The sequence below is a fragment of the Lolium perenne genome, chromosome 3 (assembly GCF_019359855.2).
Source record: "Lolium perenne isolate Kyuss_39 chromosome 3, Kyuss_2.0, whole genome shotgun sequence".
Classification (NCBI taxonomy): Eukaryota; Viridiplantae; Streptophyta; class Magnoliopsida; order Poales; family Poaceae; genus Lolium; species Lolium perenne.
The window spans coordinates 337219923-337244720 of NC_067246.2; the positions used below are offsets into that span (position 1 = coordinate 337219923).

Genomic DNA, 24798 nt, shown 5'->3' on the forward strand with positions numbered 1-24798 from the left:
AGGTGCATATAAACTTATTATATGTGGTCTATATAATCGCACACAAATTTTCAGGTGAAAAGAAGATTTTATGTGGTCTATATAAAAAAAGAAAAAAATATCCTGTAAATGGTCATGTTTTGAACATTGAAATTTGTCATTTTTACACGGGACACAAAAAATGTTGTTTTTTTTTCCGAAAACTTATATGCAAAACATTTGTACATGCGCAATTTTATTTCAGAATTTTTTGATATTTTAAAATGTGTTTTCACATAGTGGGTTTATATGCACCCATGAGCTAAAATGAATATCCATGATGTAACATACTACAGAGCTTCCACCTAGTTTCCATCCTAGCTAGTCAACATGAACAAATCATTTTCCGAGAAAACACAGGAAAGAACTGGTCTCTTTATCCCGAGAAGCTTGCCTGCCAAGGAAGCTCTGCCTCTGTGCTGAGTCGCCGGTCAATGATGCATTGCTCACAGGCCAAGAAAATTCCAACATGCCAAATGTAACCGCAAGGTCAGATGCTCAGCTCTACATACTGAAATGTGGGCCAAAGTTGTTGCTGCCCCCACATGTCAGTCACCTGCAGCCTTCCGGCGCGCGGTAGGCTACTCGGCCGCGCGTGCGCGTGCGTCACTGCAGATGGAACGCGACACCGTTGTCCGTTTGCCACGGGCGCAAGCCGCGCAAGTGCAGGGGCGACCACGTGCTTGGATGGAGACAAATACTGTTGTAATATTGCAATGATCAGAGTAAAGAAACGTGAGATCGGGTGACGAGCTTCGAGCGGCCAACCTTCCGGTGGAAGTTTTGGGGCCCTATAAAACGGCCGCCAAGAGCAACTGCTTTTCCAACGGAAACACACAGCACCCATCAGAGCAGCCGAGCTTTTCAAACCAGAGAGAGAGAGCTGAGAGAGAAAGAAAGAACAAGGATTGCTGTTGTAGCAAGGTAGCTTAGCTTCAGCCATGGGGTTCTGCTGCGGGCCTTCGGATGTCCAAGTGCTCCCCAAAAACGCCTCCTCCTCGTCATCATCATCCTCCTCCTCGTCGTCATCTGCTAACAGCTCTGGGAAGAAGAAGCAGCCAGAGCAGGGGAAACACCAAGCTGTGAAGCAGGGCGAGGTGAAGGAGAAGAAGAGGAGCAACCTCGACCGAGCTGCCCTGACCACGCCCCACTTCCCCTTCCATTCTCGCCCCGGCCTCATGTAATGACCTGAGGAGTTCAGCCTCTGGTCGGTGTTAGCAAATAGGAACTAGGATGACTTCGGTTCTTCCGTTGAATTTCTGATATCTATTGGTGTTGTGTTCTATTCATTCATGGGGTTTGGTTGTACTGGATGAGCCAATTGGTGCTGTTTCTTGTTAATTTACTATTTTGTTCACTGTCACTAAGATGCATGTGTTTCCTCGCTTCTTTTGTTGGATTACTACTCCCCTGCCTTGACTTAATTCGCAAGACCAGGTGGCCAAGGCTGATGGAATCAGCTTCTGATCTGAGCTTTGCTTCAATAGCTGGGAAGACAAAGTCTACTTCCTAGGACACAACAGTAAGCAAAAGCAAAGGTCAATGTCAAAACAAAAACAATTTTAAATCATGCAGGCGCAGCGACACAACAAGAAGTAGGCAACGGCTCTTGCTTTTTTTTTTTTTTTTTTTTTTTTGAAACGGGGCAGAAGGTTTGCCCCTATCTATCAATTAAGAAGAGATATACCCATGTAATTATCGAAAAATCGGACGAAAACCGTTACAACAAAACCACAAGCGGAGAATTGGTCGATTGTCAGGTACATTCATGGCTCAAATCGTTCAGCTTAATTTCATAGAAGATACATCAAATGTGATTTGCGCGAATGGTTTGCTCCAGCAACAGGTACTTACTATCAGATATACTCCACTAATTCCTACAGGTACTTTACAGATCTGTACCGTGCTGCCTTGCACTCCCTAACTACTATCATTCGACTGTACACTTCTGTAGGTCTGGAACTTGTAGCTCTCTGTTCCGTTTGGAGGTGCCCAACGTCGTGCCAACCTCAACAAGGGTTTCCAGTGACCTTTCACTGTTCGCAACAAGATCAGCATCGAATTGTATTGCGTCCTGTCACCAAAAAAACCGAGGTCACTTGGAGCAAAATATATATTGGATTGCTTGCAGAGTTGGTTAGCAGTATCTACAACAAGAAAGGAAACAAAAAGGAGAGATGGAAAATAAACGAACCTTCTCAAAGACGCAGATTACCGTGCTCCCTCCAAAGGAGAAATACCCAAACTAGGAGAGAAGAGAACAAATCAGATAACTGAACAAACCAGAACAAGCAGTAGAATAGTTGCAAGGAAAGAGAACAAAAGAAACCTCATCTCCTTTGTGGACGTAGTCCCCCTCTTTTTTCAGGAATGTGATGCTTCCTACCATAGTTGCTCCAATGGCAACAAATGCCACCTAAATGTTATTAGCAAAACAATGCATGGTCAGTGAAGCCAAAGTTCAGAAAGCTACTGCATTGATGTACTTGGTGCCAGCCTGTTGTGCAAATAAGAACAGCCAACTAATAAGGAACCTATAGGAGTAAATATGGCAAGGCCCGAGGCAGTTCTCAATGCATCAGGTCATCTCAAGGAAATATGGAGCACATACCATTGTTACGAATAAAAACAAACATTCGTGCTAATACTTGATACTTAAAAATGTGTGCAGGTAAATTTAAGCACTTGCAAAAACAGATCCTGACAGATTATTTTCCTTATAGTTGCAGAATTGGGCATATGATATATACCACATTATTAACATCAAATATGCCCTTGGCCTTGTTCATGCCGAACAAGAAAAGGGAAGTGTCCCAAGGTATATACACTGTGTAAACCATTTGCAGCATGTTCAGGCAAAAGGAAAGAAGTCTAAATAACCCCCCTAACTATTGAGTTAGGGACGGTAAACCCCCCTAAGTTTGAAATGGGGCACTTACCCCCCCCCTAACTATACAATACCAGTTAATTAACCCCCTTGAGATGATTATAGCAGTTTTGCTCGGTGGTATGGCTGACGTGGACAGCGGTATCGCCAAGAAGGTGCGCATCGAGGCCAAGGAGTCTATCTCGGCTTGCCAACGCCCATGGCGGCTGCGCTGCTGCGTAGGAGCGTTAGGATTCAGGAACCTGCACCTCCACCCTATGTCTATGGCCTGGGCCCTGGGATACTTTCCGGAGGCGTTATCACGGACATGCACTGCGTCACCGTACGCATCATCATAGAGACGCCGGCGCTTGGGCTGGGCATCGTCTTCGTCTTGCAGATGCCTGATGCCGTGGTAGTCGGGCCACGGCATCAAGGAGCAGATGCGGCGGTACGCGCGCACCGCGCACGCGTTCGTGCAGGTCCGGGAGCGCGCCGGCCACAGGGTCCTTGGATGACGGGGCCGGTGCACTTTACCCCAGAGGAACCCCGCTAGGGCGCCGCACACTGTGCATTCTGGTGGCCGCCGTCGTGGCTGAGGTGGGCACACACCGCAGCGACGGACTGCAGCTGCAGGGCATGCAGGAAAGGAAGTGGAGGCGTTTCGGGATGCATGAGTACGTGACCGTCCTAAGTCTGCTTGGCACCAGATGGGTAGCTGTTCATAATTAAATTATTAGGCCATGTCCTGTCAATCTGTCATTGGATGAAATAAGAGCGATCGATCTTCTTGGCCGAGCAGTGGCTAGCCAGGGAGTCAGCCAGTCACGGCAGTATGCCATGGCCGACGTGCGCATTGACCTCGCCGCGCTGCTGCTATCCTTGAGGAGCCACGCCTAGACACAACCTGGCGAACGCAACGATGATGCCATGCTCGGAGTTGGAGGCATGCTGTTCGGATGGAAGCGCTAGCCGGGCTGCCCCAAAAGCGTCTGCATGATCATCCGACGCACTTCCTGGGCCAGATGGGGCCGCGCGGTCCTCGGACGCGCTCTCCCGGGTCGACAGCTGCTACACAATGAACTGCAGCGTCGCCGGTCTCAGCGACGAAGCCGGCGCGACGGTTTCTCCGGGCGCAGCGGCGGCTGCGTCATGATGAACCGCTTCTTGCTGTAAGGAGAAGACCGGGGCAGCCAACACGCGCGCCCGCGATACTTACAGCTTGCCAACGCGGTCTCCCGTCGAACACCCTCCGGCGAACCACCAATGCGCCCAGCAAACCTGCAAAATGAAGATGGCGGAGTGCAGCCAACCTATGCAAGGGACACGGACGAAGACGGTGGTGGCGAGGACAACGTGGAGGCGCACAGCACGGCAGGTTTCACGTCAACGAGAAAGTGCGGGCTGCTTCCAGCGCGGTGCCAAGATCGTCAAGCCTTCCTGTCCGATCTCGGCAGATCACCATGCCAGCGTGAGACGAGCCCGCTCCTATCAGAGCGTCGGCCTGGACACTCGCATGCGTTGTGCGTCTTTCTGGTAATACCGCCATCCACATCAGCAATACCACATAGCAAAACTGCTCTAATCATCTGGAGGGGGTCAACTGACCGGTATTGCATAGTTAGGGGGGTTAAGTGCCCCATTTCAAACCTAGGGGGGTTTACCGTCCCTAACTCAATAGTTAGGGGGGTTATTTGGACTTCTTTCCAGGCAAAAGTAATCCAAATTCTTAACAGTGGAAATAGCAATAAGCTGCAGATTAGTAGTATACAAGGAAAATGAACAAAATGCAAACCTTTCCAAATTCTGAAGTTGAGATTATTGAGACGACTCTTTTATTCTCGGTAAATACATTACAGTACTTACTGTTCACGGCAATAGGATTGACCTATCATATAAAAAGACACGAGCCAGTCATTTAATGCTAGCAAATGATGGAAAGAGCACACAGCACATGTACTTCTTTCCACACAGATAATGTTGGATAATTAGGCACAATTTCCACGATTAATTCCAGAATATAAAACATGATGGCAGCAACTAGTAACATGTGAAACTCAAACATACTAGATGCATTAATCAACATGAGTAGCAGCAGCGCAAACGGTAAAGCATCCATCGCTAAACAGATCGAGATATGTCGCACGTACCGATCTGGTGGAGGTTGCGGTGGAGGTGTAGCAGATGATGTCGCGGCAGTAACGTTGTTGATGACAACGTTGTTGACGACGGGGACGACGGGTCGAAGTAGACGGCGTTGAAGACGACGGTAGGCAGCACCGCCCGACTTGGACGGAAGGCGACCCGTGATGAAGATCTTGAGCAGTCGTGCAGAGCGCTTCCCAAAAACCTAATTCGCCCTCTCCCGTACAGGATCGCAAGGACGAGTGGTTCCGGAGACCTGCTCTCCCGTTCGCCGATGCACGTCGGCGAGCGGGATGGAGTAGGCTACGATGGCGGCGCAAGCAGAGAGAGGTGGAAACCCTAACTCGTGTATTCAGTCTATTTCTGCGGTAGCCGGGCAAGAGATTATATAGGCTCGGGAAACCCTAGGCAACGTGGGCCACGCCCACGTCGCACGAACGTTTCGAGTCGGTTACAGATAGCCCACGATCCGGGAGCGACCCGAACCGACTAACTGCGACGCGTCCGTCTAGGACTCTGTTCGTTTTCCTGAGCTGCAAAAAGTAAGGAAAGTCTCGGCTCGAGGCTCAATCCACTCACCACGAGTGCGGCGCACGCGTCGTGACGAGCGAGCGAGGAGGAGGAGGAGCGCGCGTGTAGCACTCCTATTCTCACTCACTTACTAGTGGTGGAACAACCCACCTTATAAGGTGGTCTAACTTCCTCCCAACTTTCCATGTGGGACTAAACTTCCCACCTCTTGCCACTCCCTAGTGAGCTGCCACCAACTTGGGCTCAAACTCACAACGCTTCCACTATGTGTGCTTTGAGATTTATAGGAAAATCTGAAATCTAGTATGGGCCACTAAGTGTAGGCCCAATATTTCAACAATCCCCCACCAGATCTCAAATCCCCATTTAGAGATTTACCAATACTCGCTGCTTGTTTATATACCAGTGTTTCAGCGGAGACTGTTAAGTTGAACTTCTGCCTAGAACCTTAAGCTACATCCATTCACACTTGAACAATGGACTAAGCCTTGAATTGCAAGTTTTGCGTGAACAGGGTTTCACTCAAAGTCATGACCAGTACATGGCTGCCAGTAGCCTACCCCGCGGGTGAAGCATATGCGTCATACTTCGTGGTCTCTTCATGAGTTTACTAGAGATCACCCAAAATCTCATAGATTGCGACGTTTAACAATCGGACTCATATAGGTGTGTTATTTCAAGAATGCTCTGTAGGACAGCATCTTTGCTAATATAGCCAACATAAACACATTAAGGCTTGTTGCCAACCTGCCTTACAGCAATTGAGAGTTGTGCATCTTCACATAGAGAGGGTTACATAATACTCTCCTCAATTAAACCACTAGTTTGTTCTTCCCAGGTCCTAATTCACGGGATCTCCGATCACAAAGGTTGGGTTACCACTATGGTGTAACATCAACGGGTCTCAAACCCATCTCCCTCGATGCACTTTCTATCACATTACGTGATAGTCCCTTTGTAAAGGGATCTGCCAGGTTTTTGTCTGTTCGAATATATGTAACCGTTATTACTCCGGAGTTTCGCAATTTCCTGACAGACTTCAAACGTCTCTTGACGTGTCTTGATGACTTCGCGTTATCCTTAGAATTGTTCACTTTGACAATTACAGTTTGATTGTCACAATTCAAAAGGATTGCCGGAACAGGTTTTTCAACCACAGGTAAGTCCATCAATAGCTCACGCAACCATGCTGATTCAACAGTGGTTGTGTCTAAAGCAGTAAGTTCTGCTTCCATAGTTGACCTCGTCAATATGGTTTGCTTGCAAGATCTCCATGATACTGCGCCACCTCCAAAGGTAAATACATACCCACTTGTGGCGTACAGATCAGCTACATCTGAGATCCAATTCGAATCACTATATCCTTCAAGCACAGCTGGGTGCCCTGAATAGTAAATCCCATAACTCATTGTACCACATAGGTAGCGCATGACCCTATCAAGTGCATGCCAATGATCAGTACCCGGGTTTGACATGAACCTACTCAACTTGCTAACAGCAAAAGAGATGTCGGGTGTAGTCGCGCTCGCTAAGTACATGAGTGAGCCAACGATCTGAGAATATCTCAATTGATCTATGGCAATCCTCCGGTTCTTGCGTAGTGTCACACTGGGATCATAAGGTGTTGGAGAAGACTTGCTATCAATATAGCCGAACCGGCTCAAAATCTTCTCAACATAATGGGATTGCGTTAGAGTAATCCCACTCTCATTCTTAATCAGCTTGATGTTCAGAATCACATCAGCTTCTCCCAGATCTTTCATATCAAAACTCTTTGACAAGAAAGACTTGACCTCGTGTATTACTCTCATGTTTGTACCAAAGATCAGAATATCATCCACATACAAACATAGTATAACACCTTCGCCCCCACCATGGCGATAGTAAACACACTTGTCAGCCTCATTGACAACAAAGCCTACAGAAGTTAAAGTTCTGTCAAACTTCTCATGCCATTGCTTAGGTGCTTGTTTCAGGCCATATAAAGATTTCAGCAACTTGCACACCTTTCTTTCTTCACCTTTTACTACAAACCCATCCGGCTGATCCATATAGATTTCCTCTTCCAACTCTCCATTAAGGAAAGCTGTCTTTACATCCATTTGATGAACGATAAGACCATAGGAGGCAGCCATGGATAGTAGTACTCGAATGGTGGTAAGTCTAGCGACAGGTGAATATGTGTCGAAGTAATCTTCGCATTCTCTCTGTGTGTAGCCTTTCGCTACAAGCCGCGCCTTGTACTTTTCAATAGTACCATCAGGTCTTAACTTCTTCTTGAACACCCATTTGCAGCCCACAGGCTTGCAGCCATGGGGTCGTTCTGATAGCTCCCAAGTTCCATTAGAAAGGATCGAGTCCATCTCGTTATGGACAGCTTCTTTCCAGTCATCTGCATCTGGAGATGCATATGCCTCTGCAATGGACGTGGGAGTATCATCCACAAGGTACACAATGAAATCATCACCAAAGGATTTTTCAATCCTTCGTCTCTTGCTCCGTTTAGGAGCTTCATTGTCATCCTTCTCAGTAACATTCTCATGTGATTGTTCAAAATTCTCATTAGATGTACTGGACTCAGGAATTATCTCAGTAGAAATTCTAGCAATGCTATGCATATCTTTCATAGGAAACATATTCTCAAAAAATGTTGCATCACGAGATTCCATAATAGTATCAACATGCATATCAGGTACCTCGGATTGAACTACTAAAAATCTATATCCTACACTCCGAGGAGCATAACCTAGAAAGATACAATCCACTGTCTTTGGTCCAAGTTTGCGCTTCTTAGTAATTGGAATATTGACTTTCGCCAAACATCCCCATGTGCGCAAATACGAATGGGATGGTTTTCTACCAGCCCACTCCTCGTAAGGGTTTTATCTTTATTCTTGTTAGGAACTCTATTCAGGACATGACATGAAGTCAACAAAGCCTCCCCCCACCATGCCTTTGATAAACCAGCAGTGGCTAACATGGAATTCACCAAGTCAGTCAGCGTGCGGTTTTTCCTCTCGGCAACCCCGTTTGATTGGGGTGAATAGGGAGGCTTCCTCTCATGAATAATGCCATGTTCCTCACAGAATTCATCAAAGATTTTAGGAAAATATTCGCCACCACGATCCGACCTGAGACGCTTGATCTTTCTCTCTAGTTGATTTTCAACTTCGGCCTTATAAATTTTAAAGTAGGCTAAAGCTTCATCTTTAGTTCGCAACAAATAAACATAGCAAAATCTAGTCGCATCATCAATCAATGTCATGAAATATCTCTTTCCACCTTTTGTCAACACACCATTCATCTCGCATAGATCAGAATGTATGAGTTCTAGAGGTGCCAAGTTTCTCTCCTCGGCCGCCTTGTGAGGCTTCCGAGGTTGCTTCGATTGCACACAACTATGGCACTTAGAACCTTTGGTAATAGTGAAATTCGGAATTAAACTTAAACTGGATAGCCGAGACATTAAACCAAAATTAATGTGACATAAACGAGAATGCCAAACACTGGTATCATCACTAACATTGCCACAGATATGGTTCACAGACTTATTACTGAAATCAGAAAGCGAAAAACGGAACAAGCCTCCGCACTCATAGCCTTTACCAATAAATTGTCCAAACTTGGAAACAACTACTTTATTCGACTCTAAAACAAGCTTAAACCCATCTCTGCATAGAAGGGAGCCGCTAACGAGATTCTTGTTCATAGTGGGGACATGCTGCACGATCTTCCCCGAAGTGAACTTCAGATCTACCGTGCCAACACCACGAACAGAAGCATGTGACCCATTCCCCATCAAGACGGAAGAATCCCGGGCGACCTGGTAAGAAGTGAACATGGATATGTCAGCACACACATGAACATTAGCACCTGTATCAATCCACCAACATGGAGATTGAAATACCGAAAGAACAGTAAAGAGATTACCGTACACATCAGCATTGCTAGCGGTCACCGTGTTGACTTGCCTCGCCTTTTTCTTGCGGTCTGCCCTCTCTGGACAATCCTTAGAAAAGTGGCCAGTCTCTCCACATGTAAAGCAGCTCAGATCTGCTTTGTTTATCATCTTCTTCTTCTTGAAGGTTGTAGTCTTCATAGGCTTATTGAAGGAGGGCTTGTTATTCCCTTTGTTCTTGCTGTAGGGTTTCTTCTGCACCATGTTGGCGCTAGACTGACCCTCTCCTTTCTCAGTATTATCCTTAGCCCGAGCTTTCTCCTCAACATCAAGAGATGCTATCAGATTTTCAACTGATATCACGTGTCTCTTGTGTTTGAGAGTTGTGGCAAAGTTCCTCCATGAAGGGGGCAACTTAGCGATGATGCATCCAGCCACAAACTTGTCAAGTAAGGCATACTTAAGGAGTTCAGGCTCTTTCGCAATGCACTGTATCTCATGAGCTTGTTCGACTACAGAACGGTTGTTAACCATCCTGATGTCATGGAAGCTCTCCATGATGTACAGTTCACTGCCTGCATCGGTTGCACCGAACTTAGCATTCAGTGCATCCCAGAGCTCTTTACCATCTGTTATGTGCATGTACACATCACACAGACGATCAGCAAGAATACTTAGAACGCATCCGACGAAGAGATTATTGTTTTCCTTGAACTTGATCTGATCTTGGTCAGATATAGTTCCTTCAGGTAAACCATCAGTAACTTCGAACACTTTCAGATGAGTAAGCCAGAGCATGGCCTTATACTGCCACCTCTTAAAGTGCACACCGGTAAATTTATCCGGCCTCAGTGCATTAGAAAAACCAGCCATTGTTAATTCAGGAAATTGCCTACAATTAGGTTTTTGGATTGTTGGATAATTAGACACAATTTCCACGATTAATTCCAGAATATAAAACATGATGGCAGCAACTAGTAACATGTGAAACTCAAACATACTAGATGCATTAATCAACATGAGTAGCAGCAGCGCAAACGGTAAAGCATCCATCGCTAAACAGATCGAGATATGTCGCACGTACCGATCTGGTGGAGGTTGCGGTGGAGGTGTAGCAGATGATGTCGCGGCAGTAACGTTGTTGATGACAACGTTGTTGAGGACGGGGACGACGGGTCGAAGTAACGGTAGGCAGCACCGCCCGACTTGGACGGAAGGCGACCCGTGATGAAGAGCTTGAGCAGTCACGCAGAGCGCTTCCCAAAAACCTAATTCGCCCTCTCCCGTATAGGATCGCAAGGACAAGTGGTTTCGGAGACCTGCTCTCCCGTTCGCCGATGCACGTCGGCGAGCGGGATGGAGTAGGCTACGATGGCGGCGCAAGCAGAGAGAGGTGGAAACCCTAACTCGTGTATTAAGTCTATTTCTGCGGTAGCCGGGCAAGAGATTATATAGGCTCGGGAAACCCTACGCAACGTGGGCCACGCCCACGTCGCACGAACGTTTCGAGTCGGTTACAGATAGCCCACGATCCGGGAGCGACCCGAACCGACTAACTGCGACGCGCCCGTCTAGGACTCTGTTCGTTTTCCTGAGCGAGCGCGGCGCGCGCGTCGTGACAACTCGTATATTCAGTCTATTTCTGCGGTAGCCGGGCAAGAGATTATATAGGCTCGGGAAACCCTACGCAACGTGGGCCACGCCCACGTCGCACGAACGTTTCGAGTCGGTTACAGATAGCCCACGATCCGGGAGCGACCCGAACCGACTAACTGCGACGCGCCCGTCTAGGACTCTGTTCGTTTTCCTGAGCGAGCGCGGCGCGCGCGTCGTGACGTGTCGAGTCGAGACGAGCGAGGAGGAGGAGGAGGAGCGCGCGCGTGTAGCACTCCTATTTTCACTCACTTACTAGTGGTGGAACAACCCACCTTATAAGGTGGTCTAACTTCCTCCCAACTTTCCATGTGGGACTAAACTTTCCACATCTTGCCACTCCCTAGTGAGCTGCCACCAACTTGGGCTCAAACTCACAAGGCTTCCACTATGTGGGCTTTGAGATTTATAGGAAAATCTGAAATCTAGTATGGGCCACTAAGTGTAGGCCCAATATTTCAACAGATAAATCATGTCAAGACAAGTGTTACATACCGTGTACAAGCATCCAGGAATTTCCACAAATTTCTCTACAGTTCCTGACACAGGTACATGAAACCTATGGTAGTCCTGCATTATGAAATGTAAATTGCAGAATTCCAATATGTCCCATACAAGCATGGATCCTTAGTAAATGAGGTTCAAGCTGTACCTGAGGTGCAAGCCGAAAAATTACCAACGATCCATTAATAAAAGCATCAGAGTGCGCATCCGCCCCTAGGAGACCTTCAATTGAAAATTTGCGTCCCTAGGAGCAGAAGATAGAGCACAATGAGACTTCAACAACCAATATCACAAAAAGTATCAAATTGTACTTACAAGAAGAAATTCCCGTTTTAGTTAGTGAAAGTTACTCAACTAAAACACTTGAGAATAAATTAATAATATAAATAAATGTATGTCACCCTAACATATAAGTTATAACTGTATTATTTTTCTTAAAATCACACCCAATGTGCCATTTTTTTATAATAACTGGCATTTGTGAATCACATTAAGTAGTGTCCTAGAAGCACCAGATGAAGTCAACCCATCATACTTATCAATACAAACTACGACTTCCCAACCAACCTATCAAAATTACCAGGGGCGGAACTTGGCCCAAGTAGTACATGTAACTCCCCTTCTTAATTTCACAGAAAATCTAGACCACAAGCAGTCCAGCCCGTATCCTTGGGGTAGAATGACCCAGGCTAGTCTTACAAGCCCAGCAAGACAGTAATCAGATGGTCCGTCGCATCCACCGATCCACGCGACCATAACCAGCTATCTATTTTTTTTCCTGGAACGAGAGTAAACTCTACCTTACCTGTTTGCATTCTGTGCTAAAAAATGTTTCTGCCTATCGCCGCCTCGAACCCCTTGGCCAAAGCACGCCCATCGGCCAGCACTGCATCCACTTGATCACTCTGCCGCTGCCGCGACGGCTGGCGGTGATGCACTTGGCTCGACCATGCCAAGACGCTGCTGCGATGCAGATCTTGACCCGCAGAACCACCGGGAAACGCTGTTGCGGACCTGCGGTTCTACCACTGCCCTATTCGTCGGCTCATTGCCTCCATTTGCCCCCCTCTCTGCCTATAGATTATTCCTCCATTTGACTATTTTTTATGTAGTCTCAACTATAGAGAACGGCTACAGTTAGGTTTTATCTGATTGTGCATTTGGAATGATTTTATTCAATCTAATTAAGGTAATAGGTTTTAATTCATATCTCCTATGATAGATGAGGAAATTATAGGCTGTGATCAAGAATTTTTCATTATGCAGGTACTAACAATGTGTCATGATTATGCATCCATACGTTCTTTGTGCTTTTCTTATTTTCGTTTGGTTAAACATTAAGCTTGTGTTTCACAATAAAACACCAACTATGCATTTGTAGTATGATTCTGTTCGGTTAATATATGTTATTGGAGAGGATTAGATAGTACTTTTTGGCATTGGAAATTAGCCCCGGTCATACCCAAATGCTGGGTCCGCCACTGAAAATTATCACTACAAAGGTATGAGAATACTCCTGAACAGATCAAATGCCACTCTCTAGTCACTTACGTGATCATTTGTACTCCATTGACTCTTGGACAAGAATCTAAATGTAGACTACTGGAAAGCTACCAACTATTTTCCTTTGATTCAAATATGTTATCAATGTCAACTGGCTCTATGTAATGGTTAGCGACTAACAAATATGGGGGGCATTATACACCAGATAAAAGTTTCCAGAGGAAGAACTATATGCCATCGCTTTTAGTATTGACAGATTGTTTCCCCACTACCATGAAGAAAAAAACCTACCAAATACTTTCAGAACATATCATATTGAAAGCAGATAATTTTTCAGTGAGATTAGATTGGCCAACAAATTATTTCTCCATTGGCATTTATTGCAAGCACTTAGGATTCATATGGAGATAAATTTCTATAAATAATTATATTGTGTAATTTACTGAAATAGCCATATTAGCCAACAATACTTTACCTTTATCCAAAATCTTGTGCTCTCATCAACAGAACTGAAAGCCATCAAACGACAGTCGGCAGCACAGGTAGCAATATTGTCCTGATCGTTGTACGCAATTGGCCTGGCACTGGGTTTCGATTGTCTTACGAAAAAATCATTGAATGTCTACAAAAACAAAGTATGGATATAAAATTAACATTTTATATAAGTATAGTACCTCACAAGTATATGCACCATATATTAGGTTTTCTGTGTTAACTTGATACTCAAAGTAAAAGCTTTTGGAAATGTGTGCTAAATTGTGCTTCTGAATTAGATACACCTTAGATGAGATACCTTTCTCAAATATATGAGCATAGGTGTACAAAAAAAAAAGAATGTGAGCCTCCTTGAGTGATCTATAAGGACAAACCCATATGGCTAGAAATGGTTCAACAATAACAATACTGTACCCCTCAAAATTTGTGACATTGGTAACCTTCTGAGGCAGTACAAAAAATCTCCTGCAAATACAGGCTATGAATCTGATGCGCAAAAGAAACAGTGTAACTCAATAACGAGTCATTTCAAACAGATAATGCATTACTAGCCGGTCTCACAGAAAGGGAGCAAAGGGTCCTGAGTACTAATTTGGATGAGGCCCGTTTACATATAAGCGGTGATTGCTTTCCGCAATAATATATGCACTGGGATAGAAAGCTAGAGCAAGAATGAGGAAGCATAACATACCTTAAAACTTTCAATAGGATCCTTCGTCTCATCCATATTAATTTGACCCTGCATTTACGTGCAAAATATATCAATATTACAATGACAGTTTTATGTATCCAAGGCAGAAATATTTGTAATGAACAAAAACAGTTCCGATCAAATAGTGTAACAACCAAGCACCTTCAGTAACTGGTACAGTTCTGGGATTGAAATCATTAGGAGGCGGCGCTGCCACCAGTAAGTTCCCTGCATCGCGTTCATTCGAATGGGACCGGTCGCTAGTCCGTGCGTGGCCGGAATCGTCGCCGAAGCCGACCACCGTCTCCTTTGCCACATCTCCAATTTTGACACAGTCAACCACCAACGTGGCAGTTGACGTGGCCAAGGCCCACCTATCAGTGACTGAGAGTAGAATAGCCCGGGTAGGTTTAGTAATTCCGTTCAAATTTCAAATTTCATTAATATGTGAAACTTTGCAAGTTTATCAAAAATTCATTTCAACTCAAAAAAAATATAAATTAAATATCAAAATTCTTATAAAAATAAAATCTATCCAATAAAAATATAATCTGAATTTTTTTACTTTTAATAAAAATTTAATTATTTAATACTTATTAATTAAGCCTTTTCTTTTATTCTTAATTGAATTAAAAATTCAATAATTAGGAAAACTTTCCAAATTAAATAAAAACCAGTAAATAAATAAAGAAAACATTATAACAAATTTTCTTTATTTGTTAACTTATTAAATCCTTATTAGAGGAATTTAAACCCTGATTAATTATTACCTTAATTATTAATTCATTAAAAATAATAAAAAGCCCCAATCCAATATTATTTTATTTCAAAGTTATTAATAACTTAAACTTTATAATGAAGTTCTTATCCTAAAATTATATAGTAGATTAGAAAACCCTAATGCCTTATTAAATGATATTACAACCTTATCATTTCATGTGAAACCTCAAACCCTAATGCCATTAGGAACCCTAGCTCCATTAATCAATATGAACCCTAATTTGTTTCTAACCTTAACCCTAGGTTAGAAGATGTGATCATGATACTTACTTTGCATTCATAGACTCATAGTAGCAACTAAATTCTTGTCATGTCTTCATAAAATAATAGAGACCTATCCCTAATAAAATGGTACCCCATGTGTTCATCTTCATCAGACCTAGATGATCAAATAGGGTCAATGAAAGGATCGTATGCCGCACCTAGAGGGTGTTGGAGATATGCCCAAGAGGCAATAATAAAGTGGTTATTATAATATCTTTGTGTTTATGATAAATATTTGCATACCATGCTATAATTGTATTAACCGAAACATTGATACATGTGTGTTATGTAAACAACAAGGAGTCCCTAGTAAGCCTCTTGTATAACTAGCTTGTTGATTAATGGATGATCATGGTTTCGTGATCATGAACATTGGATGTTATTAATAACAAGGTTATATCATTAGTTGAATGATATAATGGACACACACCCAAATGAGCGTAGCATAAGATCAAGTCATTAAGTTCAAGTTGCTATAAGCTTTCGATACATAGTTGTCTTAGTCCTTCGACCATGAGATCATGTAAATCACTTACACCGGAAGGGTACTTTGATTACATCAAACGCCATTGCGTAAATGGGTGGTTATAAAGATGGGATTAAGTATTTGGAAAGTGTGAGTTGAGGCATATGGATCAATAGTGGGATTTGTCCATCCTGATGACGGATAGATATACTCTGGGCCCTCTCGGTGGAATGTCGTCTGATTAGCTTGCAAGCATATGATTTGATCATAAGAGATGACATACCGCGGTACGAGTAAAGAGTACTTGTCAGTAACGAGGTTGAACGAGGTATGGAGATACCGATGATCAAACCTCGGATAAGTAAAGTATCGTGTGACAAAGGGAATTGACATCGTATGTAAATGGTTCAATCGATCACTAAGTCATCGTTGAATATGTGGGAGCCATTATGGATCTCCAGATCCCACTATTGGTTATTGCTCGGAGAGGAGTCTCGACCATGTCTGCATAGTTCGCGAACCGTAGGGTGACGCGCTTAAGGTTCGATGTCGCATAAGTAGATTTGAATATGGTATGGAGACGAAGTTTGTTCGGAGTCTCGTATGTGATCCAGGATGTCACGAGGAGGTCCGGAATAGTCCGGAGAATAAGATTCATATAAGGGAAGTTGATTTCTGGGTTTCGGAAATGTTCGGGATTTTTCCGGTGGTTGACTGGAAGGTTCTAGAAGGTTCCGGAGGGGTCCACCATGGGGCCCACGACCTAGGAGGCCTAGTATGGGCCGAGGGAATGCTCCCTGGCCTAATGGGCCAGGGGCACATGGCCCCCAAGGCCCAGGCCGGCCAACCCCCTAGGGTTTTCTAGGGGGGGGGGGGTCAACTTGGGGGAGGGGAAAGCCCTCTCCCCCCTCTTGGCCGCCGCCCCCCCAACCCTAGATGGGAAGGGGGGCCACCTTGGCCGGCTGGCCCCCTATATAAAGAGGGGAGGGGGTGGCCGGCCACACCCCCCATCCATTGCCTCCTCCTCGGCCGCCTCTCCCTCCACCATACGGTTGCTCCGGCAGGCGAAGCCCTGCAGCTTTTCTTCCTCCACTACCACCACCACGCCGTCGTGCTGCTGGAATTTGGAGGAGATCTACCACACCTCCGCTGCCCGCTGGAACGGGAGAGGAAGGAGCTTCATCGACACCGTACGCGCGACCGAGTACGGAAGTGCTGCCGGATTGCAGCACCGGGGACGATCGTCTACATCAACAACGAGATTAATCTCGTAGGCTTTGGAATCTTCGAGGGTTAGTCTCATCTCCATCTCGTTGCTTAGATCTTGTAGATTAGATCTTGGGTGTTCCATAGATTAGATCTTGGATTTATTCGTCTTGCGGTAGGAAATTTTTTGTTTTCTATGCTACGAACCCCATCAGTGGTATCAGAGCCATGTCTATGCATAGATCTGTTGCACGAGTAGAACACAATGTTTTTGTGGGCGGTGATGCTCTTGTTGCTTTAGTTTGTGTACTTTGCTTCTTGCGGGATGGTGGGATGAAGCGGCCCGGGCTAACCTTACATGACCGCGTCTCATGAGACTTGCTCCACGCTTGACATGCAACTTGTATTGCATAAGTGGCTTTGCGGGTGTCTGTCTCTCCCACCATAGTGAAGATTGTAATTTACACTTCTATTGTCAACACTAGTATCACCGTTGTGGTTCATGTTCGTAGGTAGATTGGATCTTACTCGAAAACCCTAAACCACGTAAAATATGCAAACCAAATTAGAGGCGTCTAACTTGTTTTTGCAGGGTTTGGTGATGTGATATGGCCATGATGTGATGATGATTATATTTGATGTATGAGATGTTCATTATTGTATTATGGCAACCGGCAGGAGCCTAATGGTTGTCTTTAATTTTGTTAAAAGACCTGCGTGTCTATTCATCATGTAATAGCTTTATTTCAAGTAGTTGTTATAGTAGCTATAAGTGATGGACAACCATGAAGCGGCGCCACTGACCTTGACACCATGCTGGTGATGATGGAGATCATGTCCGTGCTTTGGAGATGGAGATCAAAAGCACAAAGACGAAAGGCCATATCATATCACACATTATGAATTGCATGTGATGTTAATCCTTTTATGCATCTTATTTTGCTTAGATCGCGACGGTAGCATTATAAGATGATCCCTCTCACTAAATATCAAGATAATAAAGTGTTCATCCTTAGTATGCACCGTTGCTAAGACTTGTCGTTTCGAAGCATCTCGTGATGATCGGGTGTGATAGATTCTACATGTGCATACAACGGGTGCAAGCCAGATTTGCACACGCGGATACCAAGGTTGCCTTGACGAGCCTAGCATGTACAGACATGGTCTCGGAACACGGGATACCGAAAGGTAGAGCATGAGTCATATGAATGATATGATGAACACTTTGAGTGTTCGCCTTTGAAGCTACATCTTTTCTCGTGAAGATCGGACTTGGTGTAGTGGATTTGGTTCGTGTAATCACTAAAGCAATGCGAGGGATGTTGTTTTAAGTGGGAGTTCACCTAGTTAATTTCAGAATTAAAATTGAACTCAATTTATCATAAACTTAGTCTAAACTCTTTGCAAATATGTTGTAGATCATGGCGCCCCCCTCCATCAGTTTTAACCAGTTCCTAGAGAAAGAAAATCTTAAGGGCAATGGTAGCAACTTCACTGACTGGTTCCGTCATGTGAGGATTTTCCTCACTGGTGGAAGCCTGCAATTTGTGCTCGATGCACCGCTAGGTCCCCCACCACCTCCTGCAGTGTCCGAGGACATAAAGAATGTTTATGAGACTCGGGCAACTCGGTACTCCGAAGTTCAGTGTGCCATCTTGTGCAGCTTAGAGGCAGAGCTCCAAAAGCGTTTTGAGCACCACGACCCCTGTGAGATGATGCATGAGCTCAAACTTATCTTTGAGACTCATGCGGCCGTGGAGAGCTATGAGGCCTCGAAGCAGTTCTTTACATGCATGATGGAAGAAGGCAGCTCCGTTAGTGAGCACATGCTCGTCATGTCCGGGCATGCGAAGAAGCTCAATGACTTGGGGATGATGATCCCTAACCAGCTGGGTATTCATCGTGTCCTTCAATCACTGCCACCAAGTTACAAGAACTTCGTGATGAACTACAACATGCAGAACATGAATAAAGATTTACCTGAAATCTTTTCCATGCTGAAATCTGCTGAAGTAGAGATTAAGAAGGAGAACCAAGTGTTGATGGTCAACAAGACCACCAGTTTCAAAACGCAAGGCAAGCCTAACAAGGGTAACTTCAAGAAGGGCGGCAAGAAAGTTGCACCGCATCCTGAGAAGCCTAAGGCTGGTCCTAAACCTGAGACTGTGTGCTATTACTTCCAGGGGAAGGGGCACTGGAAGCGCAATTGCCCCAAATACTTGGCCGATCTGAAGAGCGGCCACGTCAAAAAGAAAGGTATATTTGATATACATGTTATTGATGTCTATCTTACTAGTTCTCGTAGTAGTGCCTGAGTATTTGATACTGGTTCGGTTGCTCACATTTGTAACTCGAAACAGGAACTGCGGAATAGATGAAGCCTGGCAAGAGACGAGGTGACGATGCGCGTTGGAAATGGATCCAAAGTCGATGTGATCGCTGTCGGCACGCTCCCTCTACATCTACCTTCGGGATTAGTTTTAAACCTTAATAATTGTTATTTGGTACCTGCGTTGAGCATGAACATTATATCTGGATCTTGTTTAATGCAAGACGGTTATTCGTTTAAGTCTGAGAATAATGGTTGTTCGATTTATATGAGTAATGTCTTTTATGGCCATGCACCTGAGATGAATGGTTTATTCTTGTTAAATCTCGATAGTAGTGATACACATGTTCATAACATTAATGCTAAGCGAATGAAATTGAATGATAATTCTACTTATATGTGGCACTGTCGTCTTGGTCATATTGGAGTGAAGCGCATGAAGAAACTCCATTCCGATGGACTTCTTGAGTCACTTGACTTTGAGTCACTTGACAGATGCGAAGCATGTCTAATAGGGAAAATGACTAAGACTCCATTTTCTGGTACAATGGAGCGAGCTACAGACTTATTGTAAATCATACATACCGATGTGTGCGGACCAATGAGTGTAGCATCGCGCGGTGGTTATCGTTATGTTCTAACCTTCACGGATGATCTGAGTAGATATGGATATATTTACTTTATGAAACATAAGTCCGAGACTTTTGAGAAGTTCAAGGAATTCCAAAGTGAAGTAGAAAATCAACGTAACAAGAAGATTAAGTTTACAACGTTACGATCGCGGAGGCGAATATCTGAGTTATGAGTTTGGCATGCATTTAAAGAAATGCGGAATACTTTCACAGTTGACACCGCCGGGAACACCACAGTGTAATGGTGTGTCCGAACGTCATAATCGAACTCTGTTAGATATGGTTCGGTCTATGATGTCTCTTACCGATTTGCCGTTATCGTTTTGGGGTTATGCATTAGAGACAGCCGCATTCACTTTAAATAGGGCACCATCTAAATCCGTTGAAACGACACTGTATGAACTATGGTTTGGAAAGAAACCTAAGCTGTCGTTCCTTAAGGTTTGGGGTTGCGAAGCTTATGTAAAGAAGTTACAGCCTGACAAGCTAGAACCCAAAGCGGAGAAATGCGTCTTCATAGGATACCCTAAAGAAACAATTGGGTACACTTTCTATCACAGATCCGAAGGCAAAATCTTTGTTGCCAAGAACGGATCCTTTCTTGAGAAGGAGTTTCTCACTAAAGAAGTGACTGGAAGGAAAGTAGAACTCGACGAGGTTAATGAACCTTCTCTCATAGATCAGAGTAGCGCAGTGCCGGAAGAAGTTCCTGCACAGCCTGCACCGATAGGAGAGGAAGCGAATGATGATGATCATGAAACTTCGAACGAGGAAACTACTGAACCTCGCAGATCAACGAGGGAACGTACCACTCCTGATTGGTATGATCCCTGTCTGAATGTCATGATTGTGGACAACAATGATGAGGACCCTGCGACGTATGAAGAAGCAATGATGAGCCCAGATTCCAACAAATGGCAAGAAGCCATGAAATCCGAAATGGGATCCATGTATGATAACAAAGTATGGACTTTGGTAGACTTACCTGATAGCCGCAAGGCTGTCGAGAATAAATGGATCTTTAAGAGAAAAACAGATGCTGATGGTAATATTATCGTCTATAAAGCTCGACTTGTCGCAAAGGGTTTCCGACAAATTCAAGGAGTTGACTACGATGAGACTTTCTCACCGTAGCGAAGCTAAAGTCTGTGAGGATTTTGTTAGCAATAGCTACATTTTTCGATTATGAAATCGCGAGATGGATGTCAAAACGGCATTCCTTAATGGTGATATTGAGGAAGAGTTGTATATGGTACAACCCAAAGGTTTTGTCGATCTGAAAATGTCGACAAGGTATGCAAACTTCAGCGTTCCATTTATGGACTGAAGCAAGCATCCCGGAGTTGGAACCTACGCTTTGATAGAGTGATCAAAGACTTCGGTTTTATACGGACTCATGGTGAGGCCTGTATTTACAAGAAAGTGAGTGGGAGCTCTGTGGCGTTCACGATATTATATGTAGATGACATATTATTGATTGGGAATGATATAGAACTATTAAGCAGTGTTAAAGGTTATTTGAATAAATGTTTTTCAATGAAAGACCTTGGTGAAGCAGCATACATTTTAGGCATCAAGATTTATAGAGATAGATCAAGACGCCTAATAGGCCTTTCACAGAGTACATACTTGGACAAGATTCTAAAGAAGTTTAGAATGGATGAAAGCAAGAATGGGTTCTTGCGTGTGTTGCTGTGTAAGGTCTTGAGTAAGACTCAAGGTCCAGCTACACAGAAGAAAGAGAGAGGATGAGCAAGATCCCCTATGCTTCGGGCAAAGAGGCTCTCTCATGTATGCCATGCTGTGTACTAGACCGGATATCGCACATGCTTTGTTAGTTTGACCAGCAGATATCAAAGTGATCCGGGAATGGAACATCGGACAGCGGTCAAGAATATCTGAAGTACTTGAAAAGGACTAAGGATATGTTTCTTTGTTATGGCGGTGACCAAGAGCTCGTTGTAACTAGTTACACCGATGCAAGTTGGAACACCGATCCGATGACTCTAAGTCTCGGTCACGGGTACGTGTTTATATTGAATGGTGCGACGATGGGCTGGAGCGGTTCCAAGCAGTGCACGGTGGCGAAATCTTCAACAGAATCTGAATATATAGCGGCTTCAGAGGCTTCATCGGAAGTGGTATGGATGAAGAGGTTCATTGTTGAGCTTGGTGTGGTTCCTAGTGCATTGGACCCGTTAGTCATTTATTGTGACAACACGGGTGCCATCGCCAATGCAAAGGAACCAAGGTCACACAAGAAGCTGAAGCATATGAAGCTGCGTTTTCATTCGATTCGCGAGTACATCGAAGATGGTGAAGTAGAGATTTGCAAAGTACACACAGATCTGAATGTTACAGATCCGTTGCCTAAAGCTCTCCCTAGGGCAAAGCATGACCAACACCAGAATGCTATGGGTGTTAGGTACCTTACAATGTAATCTAGATTATTGACTCTAGTGCAAGTGGGAGACTGTTGGAGATATGCCCAAGAGGCAATAATAAAGTGGTTATTATAATATCTTTGTGTTTATGATAAATGTTTGCATACCATGCTATAATTGTATTAACCGAAACATTGATACATGTGTGTTATGTAAACAACAAGGAGTCCCTAGTAAGCCTCTTGTATAACTAGCTTGTTGATTAATGGATGATCATGGTTTCGTGATCATGAACATTGGATGTTATTAATAACAAGGTTATATCATTAGTTGAATGATATAATGGACACACACCCAAATGAGCGTAGCATAAGATCAAGTCATTAAGTTCAAGTTGCTATAAGCTTTCGATACATAGTTGTCTTAGTCCTTCGACCATGAGATCATGTAAATCACTTACACCGGAAGGGTACTTTGATTACATCAAACGCCATTGCGTAAATGGGTGGTTATAAAGATGGGATTAAGTATTTGGAAAGTGTGAGTTGAGGCATATGGATCAATAGTGGGATTTGTCCATCCTGATGACGAATAGATATACTCTGGGCCCTCTCGGTGGAATGTCGTCTGATTAGGTTGCAAGCATATGATTTGATCATTAGAGATGACATACCGCGGTACGAGTAAAGAGTACTTGTCAGTAACGAGGTTGAACGAGGTATGGAGATACCGATGATCAAACCTCGGATAAGTAAAGTATCGTGTGACAAAGGGAATTGACATCGTATGTAAATGGTTCAATCGATCACTAAGTCATCATTGAATATGTGGGAGCCATTATGGATCTCCAGATCCCACTATTGGTTATTAATCGGAGAGGAGTCTCGACCATGTCTGCATAGTTCGCGAACCGTAGGGTGACGCGCTTAAGGTTCGATGTCGCATAAGTAGATTTGAATATGGTATGGAGACGAAGTTTGTTCGGAGTCTCGGATGTGATCCAGGATGTCACGAGGAGGTCCGGAATAGTCCGGAGAATAAGATTCATATAAGGGAAGTTGATTTCTGGGTTTCGGAAATGTTCGGGATTTTTCCGGTGGTTGACTGGAAGGTTCTAGAAGGTTCCGGAGGGGTCCACCATGGGGCCCACGACCTAGGAGGCCTAGTATGGGCCGAGGGAATGCTCCCTGGCCTAATGGGCTAGGGGCACATGGCCCCCAAGGCCCAGGCCGGCCAACCCCCTAGGGTTTTCTAGGTGGGGATCAACTTGGGGGAGGGGAAAGCCCTCTCCCCCCTCTTGGCCGCCGCCCCCCCCAACCCTAGATGGGAAGGGGGGCCACCTTGGCCGGCTGGCCCCCTATATAAAGAGGGGAGGGGGTGGCCGGCCACACCCCCCATCCATTGCCTCCTCCTCTGGCCGCCTCTCCCTCCACCATACGCTGCTCCGGCTTAGGCGAAGCCCTGCAGCTTTTCTTCCTCCACTACCACCACCACGCCGTCGTGCTGCTGGAATTTGGAGGAGATCTACCACACCTCCGCTGCCCGCTGGAACGGGAGAGGAAGGAGCTTCATCGACACCGTACGCGCGACCGAGTACGGAAGTGCTGCCGGATTGCAGCACCGGGGACGATCGTCTACATCAACAACGAGATTAATCTCGTAGGCTTTGGAATCTTCGAGGGTTAGTCTCATCTCCATCTCGTTGCTTAGATCTTGTAGATTAGATCTTGGGTGTTCCATAGATTAGATCTTGGATTTATTCGTCTTGCGGTAGGAATTTTTTTGTTTTCTATGCTACGAACCCCATCAGAGGGGGGGTGAATAGGTGCTAACCAATTTTTAATTCTTTTTCAATTTGAGCTTGACACAAAGGTAAATTCTCTAGATATGCAACTAAGTGAATTTACCTATATGACAAGGCAATCAACCAAGCAAGATATAGCTAAGCAATATAAGAGATAGAATAGGATAGAGGTAACCGAGAGTGGAGCACGCGATGACACAGAGATGATTCTCGTAGTTCCCTTCCTTTGCAAGAAGTTACGTCTACATTTGGAGGAGTGTGGTTGCTACGAAAGCCAAACCAACAGCCACGAAGGCTTCACTCAGATCTCCGGTGAGCAACGCCACGAAGGCCTAGCCCACTTCCACTAAGGGATTTCCTCGAGCCGGAAACCGGGCCTTTACAAGGTTCTTGGGGCACACATCCACAACTGAATTGGAGGCTCCCAAATCTGTAACAATACAACAATCAACAACAACATATCAACACAAATCAACTAGGGAACCAAATAGGAACACTAGCATGAGATCCCTCAAACAAGAGAGGGGGAAATGAAAAACGCTTCGGTGAGGATGTAGATCAGTGTCTTCTCCTTCGAATCTCCAAAGATCAAGAGCTTTGGTTGGGGGAGGAAGGAGATCTTGCAAATC

The 24798-nt window shown here is 44.6% G+C and overlaps 3 protein-coding genes across 3 annotated transcripts; 2 read left to right on the plus strand and 1 right to left on the minus strand.

Moving 5' to 3' along the window:
• Positions 1-826: 826 nt before the first annotated feature.
• Positions 827-1381, plus strand: LOC127338941 (uncharacterized). Its single transcript, XM_051364878.2, has one exon. It carries the CDS (start codon positions 960-962, stop codon positions 1200-1202), a length of 243 nt encoding a protein of 80 aa, XP_051220838.1. The 5' UTR covers positions 827-959; the 3' UTR covers positions 1203-1381.
• Positions 1382-1760: 379 nt separating this feature from the next.
• Positions 1761-14553, minus strand: LOC127345939 (phosphatidylserine decarboxylase proenzyme 2-like). Its single transcript, XM_051372479.1, has 9 exons — positions 14467-14553; positions 14305-14352; positions 13594-13740; positions 11764-11859; positions 11607-11681; positions 4680-4772; positions 2348-2434; positions 2213-2263; positions 1761-2092 (listed from the first exon to the last, which is right to left on the minus strand). The coding sequence occupies exons 1-9, from the start codon at positions 14545-14547 to the stop codon at positions 1949-1951; spliced, it is 822 nt and encodes a 273-aa protein (XP_051228439.1). The 5' UTR covers positions 14548-14553; the 3' UTR covers positions 1761-1948.
• Positions 3105-4604, plus strand: LOC139838695 (uncharacterized). Its single transcript, XM_071828815.1, has 4 exons — positions 3105-3335; positions 3888-4017; positions 4062-4494; positions 4595-4604. Exons 1-4 carry the CDS (start codon positions 3105-3107, stop codon positions 4602-4604), a joined length of 804 nt encoding a protein of 267 aa, XP_071684916.1.
• Positions 14554-24798: the final 10245 nt, after the last annotated feature.

What these genes read in the sequence shown, in the direction of transcription:
- LOC127338941 (XM_051364878.2), top strand. Translation starts at nt 960, where the DNA reads ATGGGGTTCTGCTGCGGGCCTTCGGATGTCCAAGTGCTCCCCAAAAAC.
- LOC127345939 (XM_051372479.1), bottom strand. Translation starts at nt 14,547, where the DNA reads ATGAACGCGATGCAGGGAACTTACTGGTGGCAGCGCCGCCTCCTAATG. An exon ending in GCACAAGATTTTGGATAAAG is followed by an intron (nt 11,860 to 13,593) that starts GTAAAGTATTGT and finishes TTCTGCTCCTAG; the next exon opens with GGACGCAAATTTTCAATTGA. An exon ending in TTCCTGGATGCTTGTACACG is followed by an intron (nt 4,773 to 11,606) that starts GTATGTAACACT and finishes TTTATATGATAG; the next exon opens with GTCAATCCTATTGCCGTGAA.
- LOC139838695 (XM_071828815.1), top strand. Translation starts at nt 3,105, where the DNA reads ATGGCGGCTGCGCTGCTGCGTAGGAGCGTTAGGATTCAGGAACCTGCA. An exon ending in ATCAAGGAGCAGATGCGGCG is followed by an intron (nt 3,336 to 3,887) that starts GTACGCGCGCAC and finishes TCTGCATGATCA; the next exon opens with TCCGACGCACTTCCTGGGCC. An exon ending in CGGCGCGACGGTTTCTCCGG is followed by an intron (nt 4,018 to 4,061) that starts GCGCAGCGGCGG and finishes TCTTGCTGTAAG; the next exon opens with GAGAAGACCGGGGCAGCCAA.